This window comes from Rutidosis leptorrhynchoides, chromosome 11 (assembly GCF_046630445.1).
Source record: "Rutidosis leptorrhynchoides isolate AG116_Rl617_1_P2 chromosome 11, CSIRO_AGI_Rlap_v1, whole genome shotgun sequence".
NCBI lineage: Eukaryota > Viridiplantae > Streptophyta > Magnoliopsida > Asterales > Asteraceae > Rutidosis > Rutidosis leptorrhynchoides.
In genome coordinates, this window is record NC_092343.1 from 141483722 (window position 1) to 141502722 (window position 19001).

The 19001-nt window shown below is 33.5% G+C and overlaps 2 protein-coding genes across 4 annotated transcripts; both read left to right on the top strand.

Moving 5' to 3' along the window:
• The first annotated feature begins 8694 nt into the window (after nucleotides 1-8694).
• On the top strand, nucleotides 8695-14081 carry LOC139876233 (uncharacterized). Of its 3 annotated transcripts, none has more exons than XM_071863519.1 (4): nucleotides 8695-10324; nucleotides 11203-11444; nucleotides 12066-12195; nucleotides 13949-14081. In XM_071863519.1, exons 1-3 carry the CDS (start codon nucleotides 10292-10294, stop codon nucleotides 12121-12123), a joined length of 333 nt encoding a protein of 110 aa, XP_071719620.1. In that variant the 5' UTR covers nucleotides 8695-10291; the 3' UTR covers nucleotides 12124-12195; nucleotides 13949-14081. The 3 variants fall into 3 exon arrangements, with proteins under 3 accessions (XP_071719620.1, XP_071719619.1, XP_071719622.1); XM_071863518.1 differs by lacking the exon at nucleotides 13949-14081 and adding an exon at nucleotides 13173-13400; XM_071863521.1 differs by lacking the exon at nucleotides 13949-14081 and adding an exon at nucleotides 13173-13400 and having other exon boundaries at nucleotides 11245-11444.
• On the top strand, nucleotides 13933-18400 carry LOC139875013 (disease resistance protein RUN1-like). Its single transcript, XM_071862400.1, has 4 exons — nucleotides 13933-14462; nucleotides 14931-15522; nucleotides 16594-16894; nucleotides 17492-18400. The coding sequence occupies exons 1-3, from the start codon at nucleotides 13933-13935 to the stop codon at nucleotides 16708-16710; spliced, it is 1239 nt and encodes a 412-aa protein (XP_071718501.1). The 3' UTR covers nucleotides 16711-16894; nucleotides 17492-18400.
• Nucleotides 18401-19001: the final 601 nt, after the last annotated feature.

Sequence of the window (19001 nt, forward strand, 5' to 3'; positions counted from 1 at the left end):
GTGGACACTTGTGGCGGGACGGAGGGAGTAATATCTATGTACGTGGATGGAAATTATGATAAGAATTGTTCTTGGTATTGAGGGGACCCCACCCACCCGATTATTTTTCACGAACACACGTGTTATATATAGAAATCGATGTAAAAGTGACTTTGTTAAGGTTTTATGCAATAACTATAATGATGATGATATATATGCTCTAAATGATACTGTGTGTGCAAGTAAAGTCATATAAAGCAGTTTATATGTATAATTCAATGAGCACAAGTAATAAACAATAACTAATATTATCCATTGCCAAGACTGAGATCAAACACCGAAGGTCAAGGGGATTTGGGGGAAAATGGAATTGAGAAACTTGGGGAGGAGGAATGGTATTAGGAGGCAAGGGTTTAACATGTGAATGACTTTAACTCTCGCCGTGTTCTAAATTTTTTATTCGATGGAAACGAATGGGGTGGAAAGGGGAAGGGAGATTAAGGATAAATTGATGTAAAATCAAATAAGTAAATGTATTCTCGAATTAAAAAGAAAGTAAATGAAATAATTACAATTAATATGTGACAAGGTCAGGTGCAATGCACGTGAGAAAAATTACAGTTCAAGAGGAAGTTGTTAATATGTCAATTAGAGTTGTCGTTGATGTTCGTTGTAACAGAATTAGCTGTTAATAGGTGATTAGGGTTTCGCCTCAATTCCTTTAGTTTTAATTTCCTTTCTCTCTATACTCTGTAATTCTCAATTTTGGCAATAATATCAACTGATTAGAGAAAATTTCTTCCAATTGTGTTCTCCGAATAGTTGAATAGCTTAACTCCAATCATAGATTCCGGTTAAGCATATCACCAGGTAGGTTATAAAACAATCCGCATCGCTGACACCGTTAAAATGTAGCCACTCTCTAAAAGTTGTTTTTACGCCATGGGACATTGACAATCGACTGAAGTGGCTGACTCCCTTCAAATGTCAAGAGTTACATATTCTATAAAGGAGCCGCCAAAATTTGTACCCGCGGCATTCTAAAATGTATTGGAAAAATTGAAGATTCTCCAACACGCATGAGGACTAATATAACGGGCATCAATGAAGTTTTGTACTTCATTTATATGTGGCTGAGCTGCAACGGATTTGTCATAAGTTCTGCCTCAGAACCAACTAACCTAGAAATCCGCGCCTTAACACGAACACGATATGTGCCCTTTGAAATATATTTTAATAGATACGTTAATAACATCGTCCAGCTGCAACACTCTACATTTAAGTGACCGTGGAATATCAAACACAGAGCCTTATTATAATCTACGACGTAACTGTTATCAAGTCTGTATGTGCCTCCCCTCCAAAGATAGTGCAAAACACAAAAAAAACTACGACCAGAGAGTAGGAACAGAACAAATAAAAAAACACAAGAATACTTGAAGTAGGTCCGGCAGCTAGACCTTCTTGGCAATAGTTTGCTTTTTTCATGTGAACGACGCAACAGTTTTGATAGAGCTTTAAATTTGTTCACGGCTTGAAAAAATTAACTATCATGTCTCTTATATACACACAAGGTCGGGTTGGTTTAGGTCGAGACCTGAATGGGGTTGGGTCGAAAGAGGTCATGGGTCGAAGGTCTGAGAATTTTCAAAAGGTTTAAAAGGGCCGGGGTGAACGGGTTGGGCCAGGTCAGTTGGGTTGGGCCGGATCGGTTGGGTTGGGTCAAGACCCGTTTATCGAAGTTTTATGATAAACGTTTCAATTTTCATATTTACGTTCCACTTTTCAGATTCTCGTTTCCGTTTTCTGATTCGCGTTTACACTGTGTTCTCGAGTTTTTTTTTAAGTTGAAAAGAGTAGAAAAGAATTAGGAGAGTAGAATGATGGAAATGAATGTAATATGAACAAACTTAAATGTATTCTCGAATTGTAAAGAAGGGAAAGAAAAGAAATAAAAGTAATTATTTATTTTTATTTTTGAGTTGTATAGAAAAAAAAAAAAAAGAAAATTAAATAAATTAAACAATTTTAGGATAATACCCATTGACTATAGTTATCATTTATGTGTAAATTAACATTCATCGAAACATACACTCAACTATATTATATACAGAGTTTGTATACTTCGTATTATAGCAAAACTCAGCCCGTATCTTATATTACTGTATGTATTATAAACAATAAATATTAACAAGTAAATCACCTTTAAAAATTCGAGATGGCAAATATAATCGATAACTAATTTGAATGAATATAATAATAACACACACAAAATATTATTTACGGGGTATATATTGTATGGAGTATGGAGTATATATATAATATAATACTAAATTTTAATATTTAATATAAATAAAAATAAATATACCACTACAACAAATTTATCAATTGTTCACGCATATTTTTACACACTTGTAAGAAAGTGTGAGCATTTTATCAAATTCCTCACACTTATAAATATGTATAAGTTTGTTACATTTATAAATGTTAAATGTTATTCAAATTTCAAATTTAAAATTGTAGGAAAAGTTTGTTCACATTTATTAGTGTACAAATACAAATTTAATCACATTTAAAAATGTGAGTAAAATTTCTTACACCTCATTTCTTCACACAAGGGGGAGCGTGAACAAATCATGTGCGACAAAATCAACTTAACACTCTTAAGTGTGGTTATAATTATAATTTTACACACAAATTAGTGTGAACTTTTTTCTCTACATTTTTATGTGTGAAACTATAATGATATTCTACACTTATAAGTGTAATACATTTACACATATTTACAAGTGTGGGAAATTTAACAAAAAAATACACATTTCTTAAAAGTGTGTACATTTATGCATGCTTAAATATCAAATTTGTTGTAGTGCACGAGTAATATTCTTGTTATAATTCAGTAGGCTTATAACTACCTTTAGTGGTTTGATTCTTGATTAAGAATACTAATAATGAAGTGTAAGAACAAAGATTATAATGGAGAGAAAGAAGTATAATACTTGATGTAAGTATATTAGAATGGTGTGTTTATCTTGTACATATTGATGCATATTTATACTACAAAGAGTGTTACATATTTGACTTTTGTGAATTATATAAAATTGTTAGCCACCATTTCTTGACTTCTACTTCAATAATTGATGTATTATAACACTCCCCCTTGGATGACAATTTTATTAGAGAGCAACTAGTACTGCCTCGTTAAAAACCTTGCTAAAGAAAACCCAGTGGGAAAAAACTTTAGCTAAGGGAAAAAGAGTGCAGCATAGAGTTGACTCCCCCTCAAGTAGACATCGCTGAGTTGTTACATCTTTTGAACAAGCCTCATGCCAATATTGTGAACGTGTGTTCTGAAAATAGCAGTTGAGAGTGCTTTGGTGAAAAGATCGGCAGAGTTTTTGTTGGATTGTACATATCTCATTTCAATCTGGTTGTCCTTAATGAGACCTTGAGTGTATGAGAAGAATCTAGGGGGTATGTGTTTTGTTCGGTCACTTTTGATATACCCTTCTTTCATCTGTGCTATGCAAGCTGCATTATCTTCATAGATAGTTGTTGGACTTTTATCGCGTTCTAGTCCAAAAACATTTTCGAGTAGTTTCATATAATGCAATCACTTCGTCATGATTTGATGATGTTGCAACAAGTGTTTGTTTTAAGAACGCCATGATTTTGTGGTACCTCCATTTAGGAATACATATCAAGTTTGAGATTTATCTTTATGAGGATTTGTTGAATGACCTGCATATACATAATCAACCAAATCTTGTTTCGAAGCGTTAGAATAAAATAATTTTAAATTAGCAGTTCCTCAAGGGTATCAAAATATCGGTTTGATCCCATTTCAATGTCTTTTTGTAGGGGTTGAATTGAACCTTGTCAACAAATTAACTGCAAAGAAATGTCAAGCCTTGTACAATTTATAAAATACATAATAACCCCAATTGCACTAAGATATGGAACTTTTGATCTGTAAAGATCTTCATGATCTTCACGGGGATAAAATAGATCAGTGTCAATATTGAGTGATATATCAACCAATGGTTTTGTCTTTAAAAATGTTTTAAAATCTTTTCGATATAGTTTGTTTGATGTACAAGTAAACCATTAGGCATATGCTCAATCTGCAAACCAAGGCAATACTTGGTTTTTCCGAGACCTTTCATTTCAAATTCTTTCTTTAGAAGTTGAATGGTTTCATGGATCTCTTTATTTGTACCTATGATGTTAAGATCATCGACATAAACAGTTTACAATCACATATCCGGACATTGTTTTCTTAATAAGAACACATGTGCAAATAAGATTATTTTTATACCCGTTTTCTTATCAAGTAATCACTTAATCAGTTATACTACTGTATCAACCCATATAAAAATCTTTGTGCTTTAATGGAATACATTTCCTTGTGTTTTTAGATGCTTCTGATACCTTAAACCCTTTAGGTATCTTCATATATATATATACACATATATATATATTACTATCAAATGATCCATATAGATAAGCAGTCACAACATCCATGAGATGCATTTCTAAATTTTTAGAAACTGCGAGGCTGATTAAGTATCTAAAAGTAATTGCATCCATAACAAGAGAATAAGTTTCCTCATAAACAATTCCTGGTCTTTGAGAAAAATCTTGAGTTACAAGTATAGCTTTACCTTGTAACTTCATTGTTCTCATTTCCTTTTCGGGTAAAAATTCATTTGTGTCCCATACGTTTCACATCTTTAAAGTGAAAATGATTTATCCGAAAACTTTTCTTTTATTGAGCAATTCTAATTCAGCTCGTATATAGTCATGTCTATTTTGACATTCAATGACAGATTTTGGTTCCAGCTCATCATCTTTATTCATGATGTCATTGTATGAAAAATTCTCATCAACATTTTTCATTCCATTTCGATTCCATATTATTGCATAATTTATTGCAATTTATGTATTTACATTTATCAATATCCTCTGCAGAAGGAATATTAATTTGTGGTTCTTCTTGAACACTTTCTTTTACCTCATTATCAGCTGATTTTTCTTTTCGAGGATTTTTTTTATCTTTGGAACCAATTGGTCTCCCACGTTTCAGGCGTGGCAAAGACTCATGAGTGACATTTTCGGCTTTTAGAATTTCAATTCTAACTGAAGCATTTACTGCTGGTATATATGATTTATTCACTTCTTTTTGTATCTGTAAATGCATCAGGTAGTTTATTTGCAAGTTCTTGCATATGCATTATTTTTTTAACTTTCTTTTCGCATTCTTTTGTGCTAGTTCTATATACCTTAATTGATGTTCACATCATGAAGCATCTTTTTCTTTATTTTTCATTTCTCCCCCTAATATAGGGAATGTTTCATTAAAGTGACAATCAGCAAAACGTGCTGTAAAAACATCACCCGTTATAGGTTCAATATATCTTATAATTGAAGATGTTTCATATTTAATATATATATCCCCATCCTCCTTTGAGGACCCATTTTAGTGCGTTGTGGTTGTGCAACTAGAACATACACTACACAATCAAATGTTCTAATGGTGGGAAATATTTGGCTCTCGGCCAAAATCAAGTTGTAGGGGAGAATATTTATGAGTTGCACTTTGTCTAATGTGAAATAATATCGCAGCATGTAAATTTGCATGTCCTCATATATATCATCTTGAATTCTTTCAAAAAACATTGGTGATTCTTTCTCAATGTATTTTTCATTAATCACCATATGTGCTTTTCATTAATCACCATATGTGCTTTTCATTAATCACCATATGTGCTTTTTCATTAATCACTATATGTGCTTTTTCATTAATCACCGTATGTGCTTTTCATTAATCACCATATGTGCTTTTTCATTAATCACCATATGTGCTTTTCATCATATATCCTTTTCACCATATGCGCTTTTAATCATATGCGCTTTTAATCATATGCGCTGCGCTTTTCATCATATGCGCTTTTTACAATATATCATTTTAATCATATGTGCTGCGCTTTTCATCATATGCGTTATGGTCTAAAATTATTTATTTATGAGTGATACATAACAAGCTAGGCATCTTAGAAAATTCAAACCATTCAAGTCTCAAGGTAGCTCAGGGTTTATTTAATCAAGATTTTTCAACAGATTCACTCTCGCTTTCTTTTCTTTTGGGACTTATTTGTAGAGCTAAATAAGATGTTTATGTATTCAAGAAATAGTTTCGCACAAAGAATTCAAATGATTCCAAACTTTAATTGCGCTCACAATTTGAGTATCATCTTCCCTTTCATTTAACTTGGGGAGTGGTTCAACCAAGAACCTCGCAAGGTTCAGTCAAGTACCTCACTAGGTTCAGCGTAGTCAGACAAAAGAACATCTTTTGATGCCAACGCTTGAAGTTCCCACCGGTGAACTTCTCAGGTATCTCAACATGAGAAAACACCACGTTAGAAAACGGTGCAACAAACGCGATAGTAACTGTATTATTAAATCTCATGATCGAGGCTGAGATTCCATTCAGAATATTGAGATACAACAATTTACTAAATCTGAATTAAACAGTACACAGAATATGTTTGCCGCACACAAGTAATGAATGCTTTCAATTTGTATACATTATATACATTCAAAAGTTCATACAATGATGGTTGTATTAAACTCGTATCATAAAAACGCATTCCAAGATTAATAGTTTAAAATAATATACCAATCCATATCTCTATATAATCACTCATGATATATACAAAATCAAAAGTTCACTTATTTCGATCTATATAATCGAAATGGATATATTATTTCAAATAGTCCACAAGTTTTTATCCATACAAGCATAGAAGATATATTATAATTATATTATAATATAATAATACATATGTTTCACCTCAATCTGTTACTCCATATAAGGCAAACATACTAATTCTATACTAATGTTATTTATAAAAGGAATCTCGATCAAAGCATATCTTTTAACTTTTATAAAATAGAGTAGCATCATTTTAATAATCATTCAACTTAATCGATGTAAAAAAATCAATTATTCAATGAACTCATCTCATAACACAATGATGCATATCATATATCATATATTAATATTAATTATTAATAACAAAGTTGAACTCAAAATTAATAATGCATAAAATTATTAATAACATATTATACAGTTCAAACATCTCCAAAGGCTACAAAACAATTTGATCAAACATGATTAAGGCATCGATAATGTGCAAGAATGGAAGGTCGTCTAAATAGCATCTCGATATACAAAAAGGAGAATAATCACATATGCGTAATCTGCTCCAATGTTATATAGCAACGAAAATAGATCGAACCAATTGTATAAACATACTCACAAAAGTAGTGATCAGATCATACCCGCAAAGCATAATAAAGTCGCATATAAACAATCACGGCATATTAAAACGGTTTATCACCGACCGAATTAATAACCCACTTTATCAATTTCGGATAAGCAATCAGTTACATTCATATCATATAACACAAACTTTATAATTGAACAGTTGTTTATAAAAGCGAATCAAAATATCAGCGGTTTATAAATTTCAGTAAACAACATTTAAAAATTAGCATGTAAATTAGCCTTTAACATCACATACATATCGCAGAAACATTCATAAAGAGCGGAAAAACAAAACATATAAGGTGCAGTTTATATGTAAACATATGAAGCATACTTGCAAAACAGTAGCATGTTTAAGCAAAGTAAACTTAAACTGAATCAAGATTGAATTAAATCTAATCAAAAACAGTACGAGATATATAGCAGCGGATATTATTCAGTTTCGTGTATGTTTCTTATGACAAAATAAAATTAAATCCTTAGTTTAGATCAAAATCTGCTTCGTACACGTGAGGTGTCTTAACATGTCCGTTTTAATCATAGTTTCGTGATCTGATTATAAAAATATCAATTTCGTATAACGAATCTGTTTAAGTTTGTAAGTAAATATGTATACGAAATTGAAATATCCAAGCATATAATCAATCAAAAAGAGAAAGTTAAAACGATCTAACCGATTGAAGGGTTGAACCGGGCTTGTGTTTGACACAATTCCCTTAAACAGATTCTTCCTCTGTTCCCAGGGTACACCGGTCCGAAGCAGCGTACTGCCGGACTTGAACACTTGCCTTGATTAGTGACTCGTGCTTACTTAGATAAACCTTGATTATACGGAGCACTTCGTGCTGATAACGTGTTATAATTCAGTAGGCTTATAACTACCTTTAGTGGTTTGATTCTTGATTAAGAATACTAATAATGAAGTGTAAGAACAAAGATTATAATGGAGAGAAAGAAGTATAATACTTGATGTAAGTATATTAGAATGGTGTGTTTATCTTGTACATATTGATGCATATTTATACTACAAAGAGTGTTACATATTTGACTTTTGTGAATTATATAAAATTGTTAGCCACCATTTCTTGACTTCTACTTCAATAATTGATGTATTATAACAATTCTGTATATTTTGAGTGCAAGTTAAGTTAGGAGTACAACTTATAGAGTTTTGAGATGTAAAGAAGTCAAAAGTAAGAGGACAAAATTGTCTTTAAGATATGTAACAACTCTTATCCATCCCAATAAGCTCAAAATTGGGCGGATAATGATCTAAACAAAAAACCCTTCTACTCTTCCCTTTATTCCTTTACTCTCCTCCCCTCCCCTTTCATCCCTAAAAAACTAAGAATCCATAACTAATCTAGTCCCCCTCCAACTCCTTTCTTTTCTTTCACAAAAAAGCTCGAGAATGCAACCTTAGACTTTGAGTATTTTGAAAGAAAGGAATTGATTTGTAGCTTTTACAGGAAAGAAAGGGCGGAGAATGAATGAGTATTTTACTCTTCATCTCTTCCTTTCAATGAAAGGTTGAGTTACCTCTCCTTCATTCTCCTTCCCTTCCCTTCATTTCATTTCATTTATAAAAAAAAACACACTTTTAACATATCTTAGGATTCAATTTCTTATTTTCCGTTTTCAGGTTGCGTTTCAAATTCAAATTCGCCTCTTGGTTTTCTTTTCCCGTTTCAGTTTCTAGTTGGACGCTTTACGAGGAAACAATGGACGATCATGATGACCAATGATGGATCCAAAAACGTGAACTCACCACTACAGTCGTTGACGAAACCCTAACCACTAAAATTATGACCACATCTACGACCTCCGCAACTCCTGACACAGATTCCGGCACCAAGATGATCCACTTCAATCTGAAGAACTCTCAGACATTGAACCAAACCCTAAACGCTCACCTAATTTCACCAAAGTCATATCCTCCAAAGACGATCTGGAGGATAATGATATGTACAGGTCACATGCGTTAGTTACAATCAAGTTCAATTAGGCCAGAGAAACAGTTGTACAACAGATTCTGTTATTAGCTACCTGGTGTCATAAGTAGCTAGTTCAGTAACATATTTAGTCATTCAGTCAAATTGTATTCTTCTTTCCCTCAATTCTTGTAACCCTAATTGAGTAATTCAATTAAAAAATTTGTTACATTGTTCAAGGCTTGTTTCTAATTTCTGTAGTTTTCATTGTGTAACAAGTGAGTCCTCTATTCAGTTCAGAATTCAGGGAGTACATATCAGATAACGACGAACCAGTAGTGTAAAAATTAAAAGCATATCATCACTCGTACCAGAACCGGATGAAGAGGATGAAATGTCTATTGATGTAGCTGCAGCAAAACTGGTTACGCCAATACTACCGGAAATTGCAAAACCAAAAGGTAACAAATCAAGTAACTGTAAGAAGAAGAAAAGTAAGAGTAAATCAAACAGCGTGTAGACGAAACCAGCATCACGAAAGGGGGAAAGGAGGACCAAAAGTACCACAACTGCTACTGCTCAAACAACAGAGGATTCTGTTTTAATTGCACCGATTCATAGGTACGCCGATAAGAATGATGATTCTGCGGATATGAAAATTTATTTATCAAAAGTTTATAATGCCGAAAAAGTGGTATTGAGTGAAGATAGGTACAGTGCAGGGAGGTGTAAAGGGTATAGAATGGTTAGGGCTACTAGAGGTGTGATGGATGGAGCTTGATTGGTATTTTGAAATTAAGGGCATACCAGACTTGGGTGGTCAACCGAAAAGGCATATTTACAGGCGCCAGTTGGATAGGATGGGAATAGTTATGGGTATAGAGATATTGATGGGAGTAAAGTGCATAAAGCTTTGAGGTAAAGTATGGGGATCAAGGATATGTTGAAGGTGATGTAATTGGGTTTTTATATTAATTTGCCAGATGGGAACGAGTATGCACCGTAACAACCACAGTTGGTTACGTATAAGGGCCAAATTAGGCTGCAGATGCTAAAGAAGAACTCGCTAAAGTTTTGCCAGGTTTGTAACTATCTATCTGTTTACTGTTTGCTGTTGTCTAATTGAGCTATTTGGACCTTTGTGCTTCTTATGATTTGGGTATATGCTGATGCAGTGCTGTTAATTGATTTGGTTTATTTTAGAAAATCATTTTTCGTGTTTTTCAAACTTGATATAGGTTATGTCTTCTATTGTTACTACAACCAAGTTGATTGTATGCTTTAATGAAGATTATCTCAGATGGTCATCGATATATGTGGTAGAACTGTATTAAAGACAGCTGACATTGCTAAAAGATTCATAGATAAGAAAGGGAGATCTGTTTTAAAGGACAACTCATCATACTTGATGATGATTGCAATATCATCTTTTTTATAGACTGTTTTCTTTTATATTTTGAAGCATGAAGTATTACCATAATATCCGATCTCTCTCTATATCTTATAATTTGATTTTTACCTAAGAAAGTCCATTATAAAAGATTTTCAGTAAAACCGTTATATTGTTGTTGAGCTCGATCTTTTTGGTGTACTATAGTATTTGATGCAGGTGCATCTACTTTTCTTATTGTCCACTATAAGTTACTTTAGGAAGATACCTCTTTAGTCTAATCTGTGGGAACTGAATTTCTTAAATGGGTCAATTTTGTTTTGTTCAATAGCAAATTTTATACTTGATTGTTTAAGTTGTGACACACTTGGAAAGCAATTTTGAATTACGCAAGTAGATAATCTCAACAATATATACTACAGTACTTCCTTCGTTTTATGTGTTCAGTTTGTAAATGTTATCATTACTTCAAATTATGGTTAATCCATTTTGGAATTTCTAATTTATCCAAATCTGATTATTTGATTATCATGTAGTACTAAGAGAGAAAATATAATTTTATTGAGCAGGAAGTGAAATATGTTTTTTTTTTTAAAATGGAATATGTCAAGGGTCTGCATTCAAGGGTCTCAACGGTGGGCGTTACTATCCCGCCGCTTCAATGTATACTCTTCCACATCAGACTAATTGCGTTGTCAAATTCAGCTTCGGCCCCGATTTTGAAGCCTTTCCGAAGGACTTTGGTGGGCGCCCTATTCCAACACCAATGGTTGAAGTTCCATATCATGGCTTTGATTGAAGAGTTCAAATGGTGTGTTCAAAAAGTATTTCTTACTTATTGATGTACGATTTGCAAAATATTCGGATTTTAGAACTCACATAACTTAATGTATTATTGAATTTAGAGCAAACTTTATTGACCTAGCAGTTTTTTTTATGGTTTGAATTTAGTCATAGCAGTTTGGGCCGTTCCCTGTTTATAAGTTGGGCCCTCTTACTTTTGTCATTTGTCTTTATCAAGGTTGCAAAAATCGTTACTCATGGAGTACTCGGTCGGGAATTTTTTAGGGAATACTTGGCAAGTTCGGGAGTACTTACTCGGTTGTTGACTAAGTTTGACTTTACTAATTTAGCGAGTATCGCGAGTTTTGACCGATTTTTCGAGTAATCCCGAGTTTTGGTCAAGTTTGACCGAGTTTTGACTGAGTTTTGACTGATTTTGAACAAGTTTGACTGAGTTTGACTGAGTTTGAACGAGTACTTGCCGATTGCTCCCTGATACTCTCCAAGTAATCTCGAGTTCTGCAACACTGGTCTTTATATGTCAATTTCTTTGCACGGGGCGTACAAATCTATTTAATTGTACTTAAGAAAGAGGAACACTGCATCGTGGTTATTTTTTGTGATGCAAGTTTTGTTTTTGCTTTTTCAGGAAATACTTTTGGTGCCACTGTAATGGGCCCCAGGCTGAAAGTGGTAAAAGAAGATGATCATTGACGTTGCTGAAACAGACAAGTATCAGTTGATTAAGTTTCAATCATGGAAAGAGATTCTGTAAAAAGGTACATAGTCTTGTATCCTTCAATAAAAGGGGGGGTATGTACCACTAGTTTCTAGATTATCATTTGTATGATATAGTGTAATGTTAATTGCTGAAGATTTAAACAATTAATGGTTTCTCTGAGTGAGTTGTAGTTTATTAGTCATAGACTTAAGTAGCTATCCAACTTTAAGACTTAACTGTTATAAATATCCTGCTTAGCGTAACCTATTATCTTGGCCTGTTCACTTAACATGTTGATGTTTTGTCAGCAACGAACTCTACATGTGTGGAGTGCTGTTGTCTCCATATTAATTCTTCGAGATTAACTAGGGTTTTGTGTTATTAGTTAAAATATCAGTAAGTTGTCCCATTTGGAACAAATAATAATAATTAGTATGATGATAATAAACCCTTAATTAGTCTTTTCACGTAGGATTAGGGTTTTAGGTCCACTTCACACATACGACCTCTCCTTTCTCTTTTACGACACCTCATTTGGGAATGGTAGAGCACAAACTTTTGAGATCGTTTAAAGCTTTTTTATTGGCCAGTTTAACATAACTCAAGTTTGATCAAAATAGTGCAAGTTGCTGACATGTTCACAAAGTGCTATATTTTTGCTTAACATGAATTTTTATGCAATAAGTTAATTTTGTAGATATGTTCAACTATTATTAAACCATCCGAAGATAGCACAATGGTTGGGACCCTAAACTCATAAATGTAGTAGGTTCATGTATTGGGGTGGCAAGGGAAGGTTGGGAAAACGGATAGATTGTTTCGAATAGGCGGCGCCGTGTACATGAGAGTTACAAATACTTTTCCTCAACCCGAACAGGGAAAACTTCAAACATTTGACTTTAACTTTGAACAACGTTTAAATTAAGGGGATTTGGAAAAAGTTTTTTTTTTTTTTTTTTTTTTTTTTTTTAAAATATACTCTAAATGTTGACCGATATTTGTGTTACTTATTTTGTTGTTGATTTATATGTTTAGGTTAAAAGTAAATAGTTGATATGTTGAGTGACTTGGGAAGCTATGCGAGGAGGAGATAAAGTTGGAAGTATGAAGCCTCCATTAGTTGAAGGGTTTCCTGTGCTCATTTATGTTGTTTAGGGACTGAATGTGTAAAATGTGTATCAATATAAGATATCGGGTTTTAGGTTAATCAATATTATTAAAACTTTTGTATGTGTGTATATCATCCGGTGGTTATTTGTTTAACTGTGTATCTGTGCCCAGATTTAGGCCTTTCCTGTATGGATCATCATTTGTTTGTGTGCCCATTCTTGATTTATGAAGCTACGTATTTAGGAGACTTATGGTTTACTTATTTAAGAGAATATACAATTATTTGACATGTTAACTGCAAAGGAGACTGTTAACTATGATGAATAACAAATACAAAATCTTTCTATCTTCAACGGAGTAGTACTTACAAGTTATGTTACAATCAACAATATTGTTTGTTTATGTTAGTTCTCTAGTAATAATTAACTGTAATATGAAGTTTGTATGCATTTGAATACATTTTAGATCACACATTCTTGATCCGTTGTTTCCTTTTGGATCCAAAGATTTTTATTATAAAAACTTTTGGGACACATATATAGTCTACATCTGACATTATTATTTTTGTAAGTTTTGTGGTAATTTCCATATGAAAAGTAGTTGTTGACTTGGAATAAAAAAACACGGTTTTATGGATCCAATGCAAATTATGTTATAGTTGTAACTCAATTCTCAATTACTCTCAATGGTTATTCTCACAGATATTTTTAAAAAAAACTCATCGAATGATAATCATGATGAAAAGTATGACGTATTTTTGAGCTTTCGTGGTCTAGATACTCGTCTTAACTTCACGAATCACCTCCACCAAGCCCTTGAACGTGCCAATCTCAAAACCTTTTTGGACAAAGATGTGATTCCAACCGGGCGTTACTTGAAACCGGAATTGGAGAATGCAATCAAATCATCCACGGCTTCTGTTATCGTGTTGTCCAAGAATTATGCTTCTTCAACATGGTGCCTTGATGAACTTTTTTTGATTCTTGACCGACATAAGAACTTCAAACAAATTGTCATCCCCATTTTCTATCATGTCGAGCCCACCGATGTCAGGAAGCAACAAAACAGCTTCGGAGATGCAATGGCTGCACATACAAAGAAGATGGAAGCAGAGACAGATGTAGAGAAAAAAAGAGTATTAGCAGAGAAGATAGAAATATGGAAGGAAGCACTTACAAACGTTTCTAATTTAACTGGCTCAAGTGTAAAGGGCAGGTAAACTACTTTCTTTCCATTTTTTTTAATACAATTGATGGGGTTGACAATCCGGTCAACTTTGTGTGCTGGATTATCACGATTTTTAGTTTTAGCTTTTTTTTTTTCGTATTTAATTATCTGATCTGACTATATATAAATAGGAGTACAATTTTTGTTTATATAGAATCCAAGTTTGTAAGATCTGATTTGAGTATGATGGATGCTCGATGCACCTAATGAAGTTACCACCGAATTTAAATGCACTATGTGAAAATTAACCACTAATTCATTAGTACCATTTAATATCCTGCTAAATGTATACGATCTCATCGAAGGTTGTTGTCTTGTTTGGGTTAGGTTTAATGTTCTTAGATCTGCTATATTTGTGTGGTGGTTGTTGTCATTGGTTTAGTTATAAAGTTTTTGTTTTTGCCAAAATAAAAAAAAAATCTAATTGAAGGTTCTCTGTGGAAAATTAATTTTCAGGCTAGAGACTGAGGTCATTAAAGAAATTGTTAAAGAACTTTCCAAAAGAATACATGTACCCGTAAGGACTAGTTTACCGCTACTTATTGGGAAGGTGGATGCAATTGAATACGTCAGTTCATGGTTGAAAGACGGATCATCACATACCGTCGACATTCTTAGTATTTATGGTATGGGTGGGATTGGAAAGTCAACTTTAGCCAAATATATTTATTACTCATATTGTCGCAAGTTCGATAGAAGCAGCATCGTTGAAGATATCAGTAGGAAGTGTGCTGCGCAAATTAATGGATTGCTTGATTTACAAACTCAACTTTGTAATGATATTTCAAAAGCAAATTCAATTCAAGTTCATGATGTTTCTGTAGCCTCTAATAAAGTGTTGATAGTTCTTGACGATATTGATAGTATAGAGCAGTTGGACGCTTTACTGGGAAACAAAGGTTTTAATCAAGGAAGCAAAATCATTATAACAACCAAGAACATGTCGTTGACAGAGAGGTGTGAACTATGCAAAGCGAAACCTTACAGACATACAAAGTACGCACTTATGATTTGGGTATGTGTTAATGCAATGCTAAAGTTGTGCCAGGTTTGTGATTGTTCATCTGTTTACTGATGTCTAATTGAGATATTTGGACCTTTGTGCTTCTTATAATGCAATGCTATTAATTGATTTGGTTGAGTAGAAAATCATTTCTCGTGTTCTTCATATAGGTTTTGTCCTCTATTGTTAATTAGCATGTTTGCTCGTGTTTGTTATGATTTTATGATTGATTGCCATCTGTTATTAGGTTGTAGTTTAGTTGCTTTTTTGCACTATTACATGCTTCAAATTTGAAACATCTCATCATTACGTGATTAACTTTTTTTCTGTCGTCAAGCTTGATTGAGCTCTGCCTGATACATGGGTTACAGGCTGTACTAGTATCTTCTTGTATAATTATCTTCTTAAAATTTGTAAATCGTAACAGATTAACTGATTTTGTTAATGATAAAACAACTTACTATACTATATATCAATCTAAGTAGTCTACCAGGAAAGCTTATTCATCTTTTAATCAGGATTTTTGGTGTAAGGAATGCACATGGAGAGATAATGGTTTTAATTAGGGGAGAAGTAGGTCAATTAAGAACATTATATGCTGATGATTTAGAATTGAGGTATCACTAGATCGTAAGAATGTACGGAGACTTGAACAGAGATAAGGTCGAGTATGGCAGGTCTAATTGAACAAATTATACCGTGTTGACTGACTTTTTGACCGACTTTGACTGAAACGAGTTGGGGAAGTCTCTTTGCCGCCTTGACGGTTACAGGAAGCGGCTTTTGTAACACTACTTCAGTGATTGTATCTATTTAGGAAGGAGTAAACATATTACTTAAAGCATCAATTTTCTTTAAAAGGATATTGTATGCTTTAATTATGATTTTCTCATATGGAAATGTATATATTTGGGAGAACTGCATTAAAGAGAGTTGGCATTGGTAAAAGTTCATAGATAAGAAAGGGGTTATCTGTTGTAAAGGACAACACATCATACCTGACGATGATTGCAATATCATTATATTTATAGACTGTTTTCTTTTATTTTCTGAAGCAGGAAGTATTATCAATATATCATGTTGTACTAAGAGATAAAATATTATTTTATTGTGCAGGAAGTGAAATATGTTTTTTTTTTTAAATGGAATATGTCAAGGGTCTGCATTCAAGGATCTAAACGGTGGGCGTTACTATCCTGCTGCTTCAATGTATGCCCTTCCACATCATACTAATTGCGTTGTCAAGTTCAACTTTGGCCTCGATTTTGAAGCTTTTCCGGAAGACTTTGGGGGACGCCCTATTCCGACACCAATGGTTGAAGTTCCATATTATGGCTTTGATGGAAGAGTTCAAAATGGTGTGTCCAAAGAAAAGCACTAATAACGTGTCTAGCATATTTCTGCATACTTCAAAATGGTGTGTTCATTTGACTCTTTGATAGTTGTAACTTTGTTTTTTTTATTGCTGTTCGATTTGCAAAATTTTTAGATTTCAGAACTCTCATAACTAAATGTCTTATTGAATTTTGAACAAACTTTATTGACCTAATAGCCTTTTCTTATGGTTTGAATTTAGTCATACCAGTTTGGTCCGTTCCCAATCCTTGTTTGCAATGTTTATAAATTGGGCCCTCTAACTTTTGGCATTTGTCTTTATCAAGGTTGCAAAAATCGTTACTCATGGAGTACTGGGCCGGGAATTTTTAGGGAGTACTCGGCAACTCGGAGAGTACTCGGATGTTGACTAAGTTTGATTTTGACCGATTTTTGACCAACTTTGACTAGTTTTCCGAGTTTTCACCGATTTTCCGAGTTATCCCGAGTTTTGGCCAAGTTTGACCAAGTTTGACTGAGTTTGACCGAGTACTCAACGAGTAGTTCCGAGTTCTGCAACACTGGTCTTTATATGTCAATTTCTTTGCAAGGTGCATATAAATCTATTTGGATTTACGTAAGAAAGAGGTACACTGCATCGTGGTTAGTGTTTGTAATGAAAGTTTATTTCTTATTTCAGGAAATACTTTTGGCCCCACTGTAATGGGCCCCAGGCTGAAAGTGGTAAAAGAAGACGATCATTGACATCACTGAAACAGACCAGTATCAGTTGATTAGATTCAATCAAAGTTCTGTAAAAAGGTACATAGTCCTAGATTATCCCTTCATCATCTCTTACGTTTGGTGATGCACTAAAGGGGATGAGTACCACTAGTTCCTAGATTATCCTTTGTTATGTTAATTATTGAAAATATTAAACAATTAATGGTTGTTTTGAGTGAGTTTTAGTATCATGTATTGTCGGCAACGTGCTTTAGATGTGAGGAGTGACGTTGTCTCCATTTGAATCCTTCGAGATTGATGAAAGACGAATATAGGTTTTTGTGTTGACAATCCGAACAGTAACCTCGGAAGGGCAAGGGGCATTTTTTAAAATAGTATATTAGTATAATATCAGCAAGATGTTCCATTTGGAACAAATAATTAGTATGATGAAAATAAACACTTAGTCATTTCACGCAAGATTAGGGTTTTCGTTCCACTTCACACATACGACCTCTCCTTTCTCTTCTATGACACCTCATTTAAAGCTTTAATGTTTATCGTGTACATTTCGTTATAGAAAAGGTTCGATCGAGTTTGATCAATAATGGTGTAGGCTGACTCTGAAAGTTTAAGTTGCTGACTTGTTCACAAAAGTGCTATATATAACATGATTTTTTATGCAATAAGTTAATTTTGTAGATATAAAATGTTTATATTAAACCATCCCAAGATAGCCTTGGGCCTTTAACTCTTGCAAAGGTCGCAGGTTCAAATATTGGGGTGGCCAGGAAGGTTAGGAAAATCGTCACGGACTGTTCCGTATAGGCCGCGTACATCGGAATTAAAAGTACTCTCTCTTAATACCCACGGGAAAACTTCATAACTTTGACTTTGACATTGTTCAACGTTTAGGATGTTAAAAAGGATTGTTTATTTATTATAATCTAAAATGTTGACCAATATTTGTGTTACTTATTTGTTACTTATTTGTTGTTGTTTATGTGTTTAGGTTAGTTGATATGTTGAGGGACTTGGGAATCTATGTGAGGAAGAGATAAAGTTGGAAGTATGAAGCCTCTATTTGTTGAAGGGTTACTGTGCTCATTTATGTTCTGTAGGGACTGAATGTGTAAAGCGTGTATCAATGTAAGATAATCGGGTTTTAGGTTAATCAATATTATTAAAACTTTTGTCAGTGTCATTGTGTGTATATCATCCGGTTATCTCTTTAATTGTTTACGTGTGCCTGTATTGAAGTATGAAGCTACGTGTTTAGGAGACGATGGTTTACATAATTTGGGGGTGCTTGGTTGTGGGGTATATTAAAGGGTTGGGAATGTTAATAATAATCATTAGTGAGGGTTGGTGAGCTATAATGAAATGAGTCATTGGCCAATTTTAGGTAATGAAATGAGCTATTATTGCATATATATTCCTTGTGATTTGTTCAAAATTCCTAGTTTCGTCTTTTATGGTTTTTATTC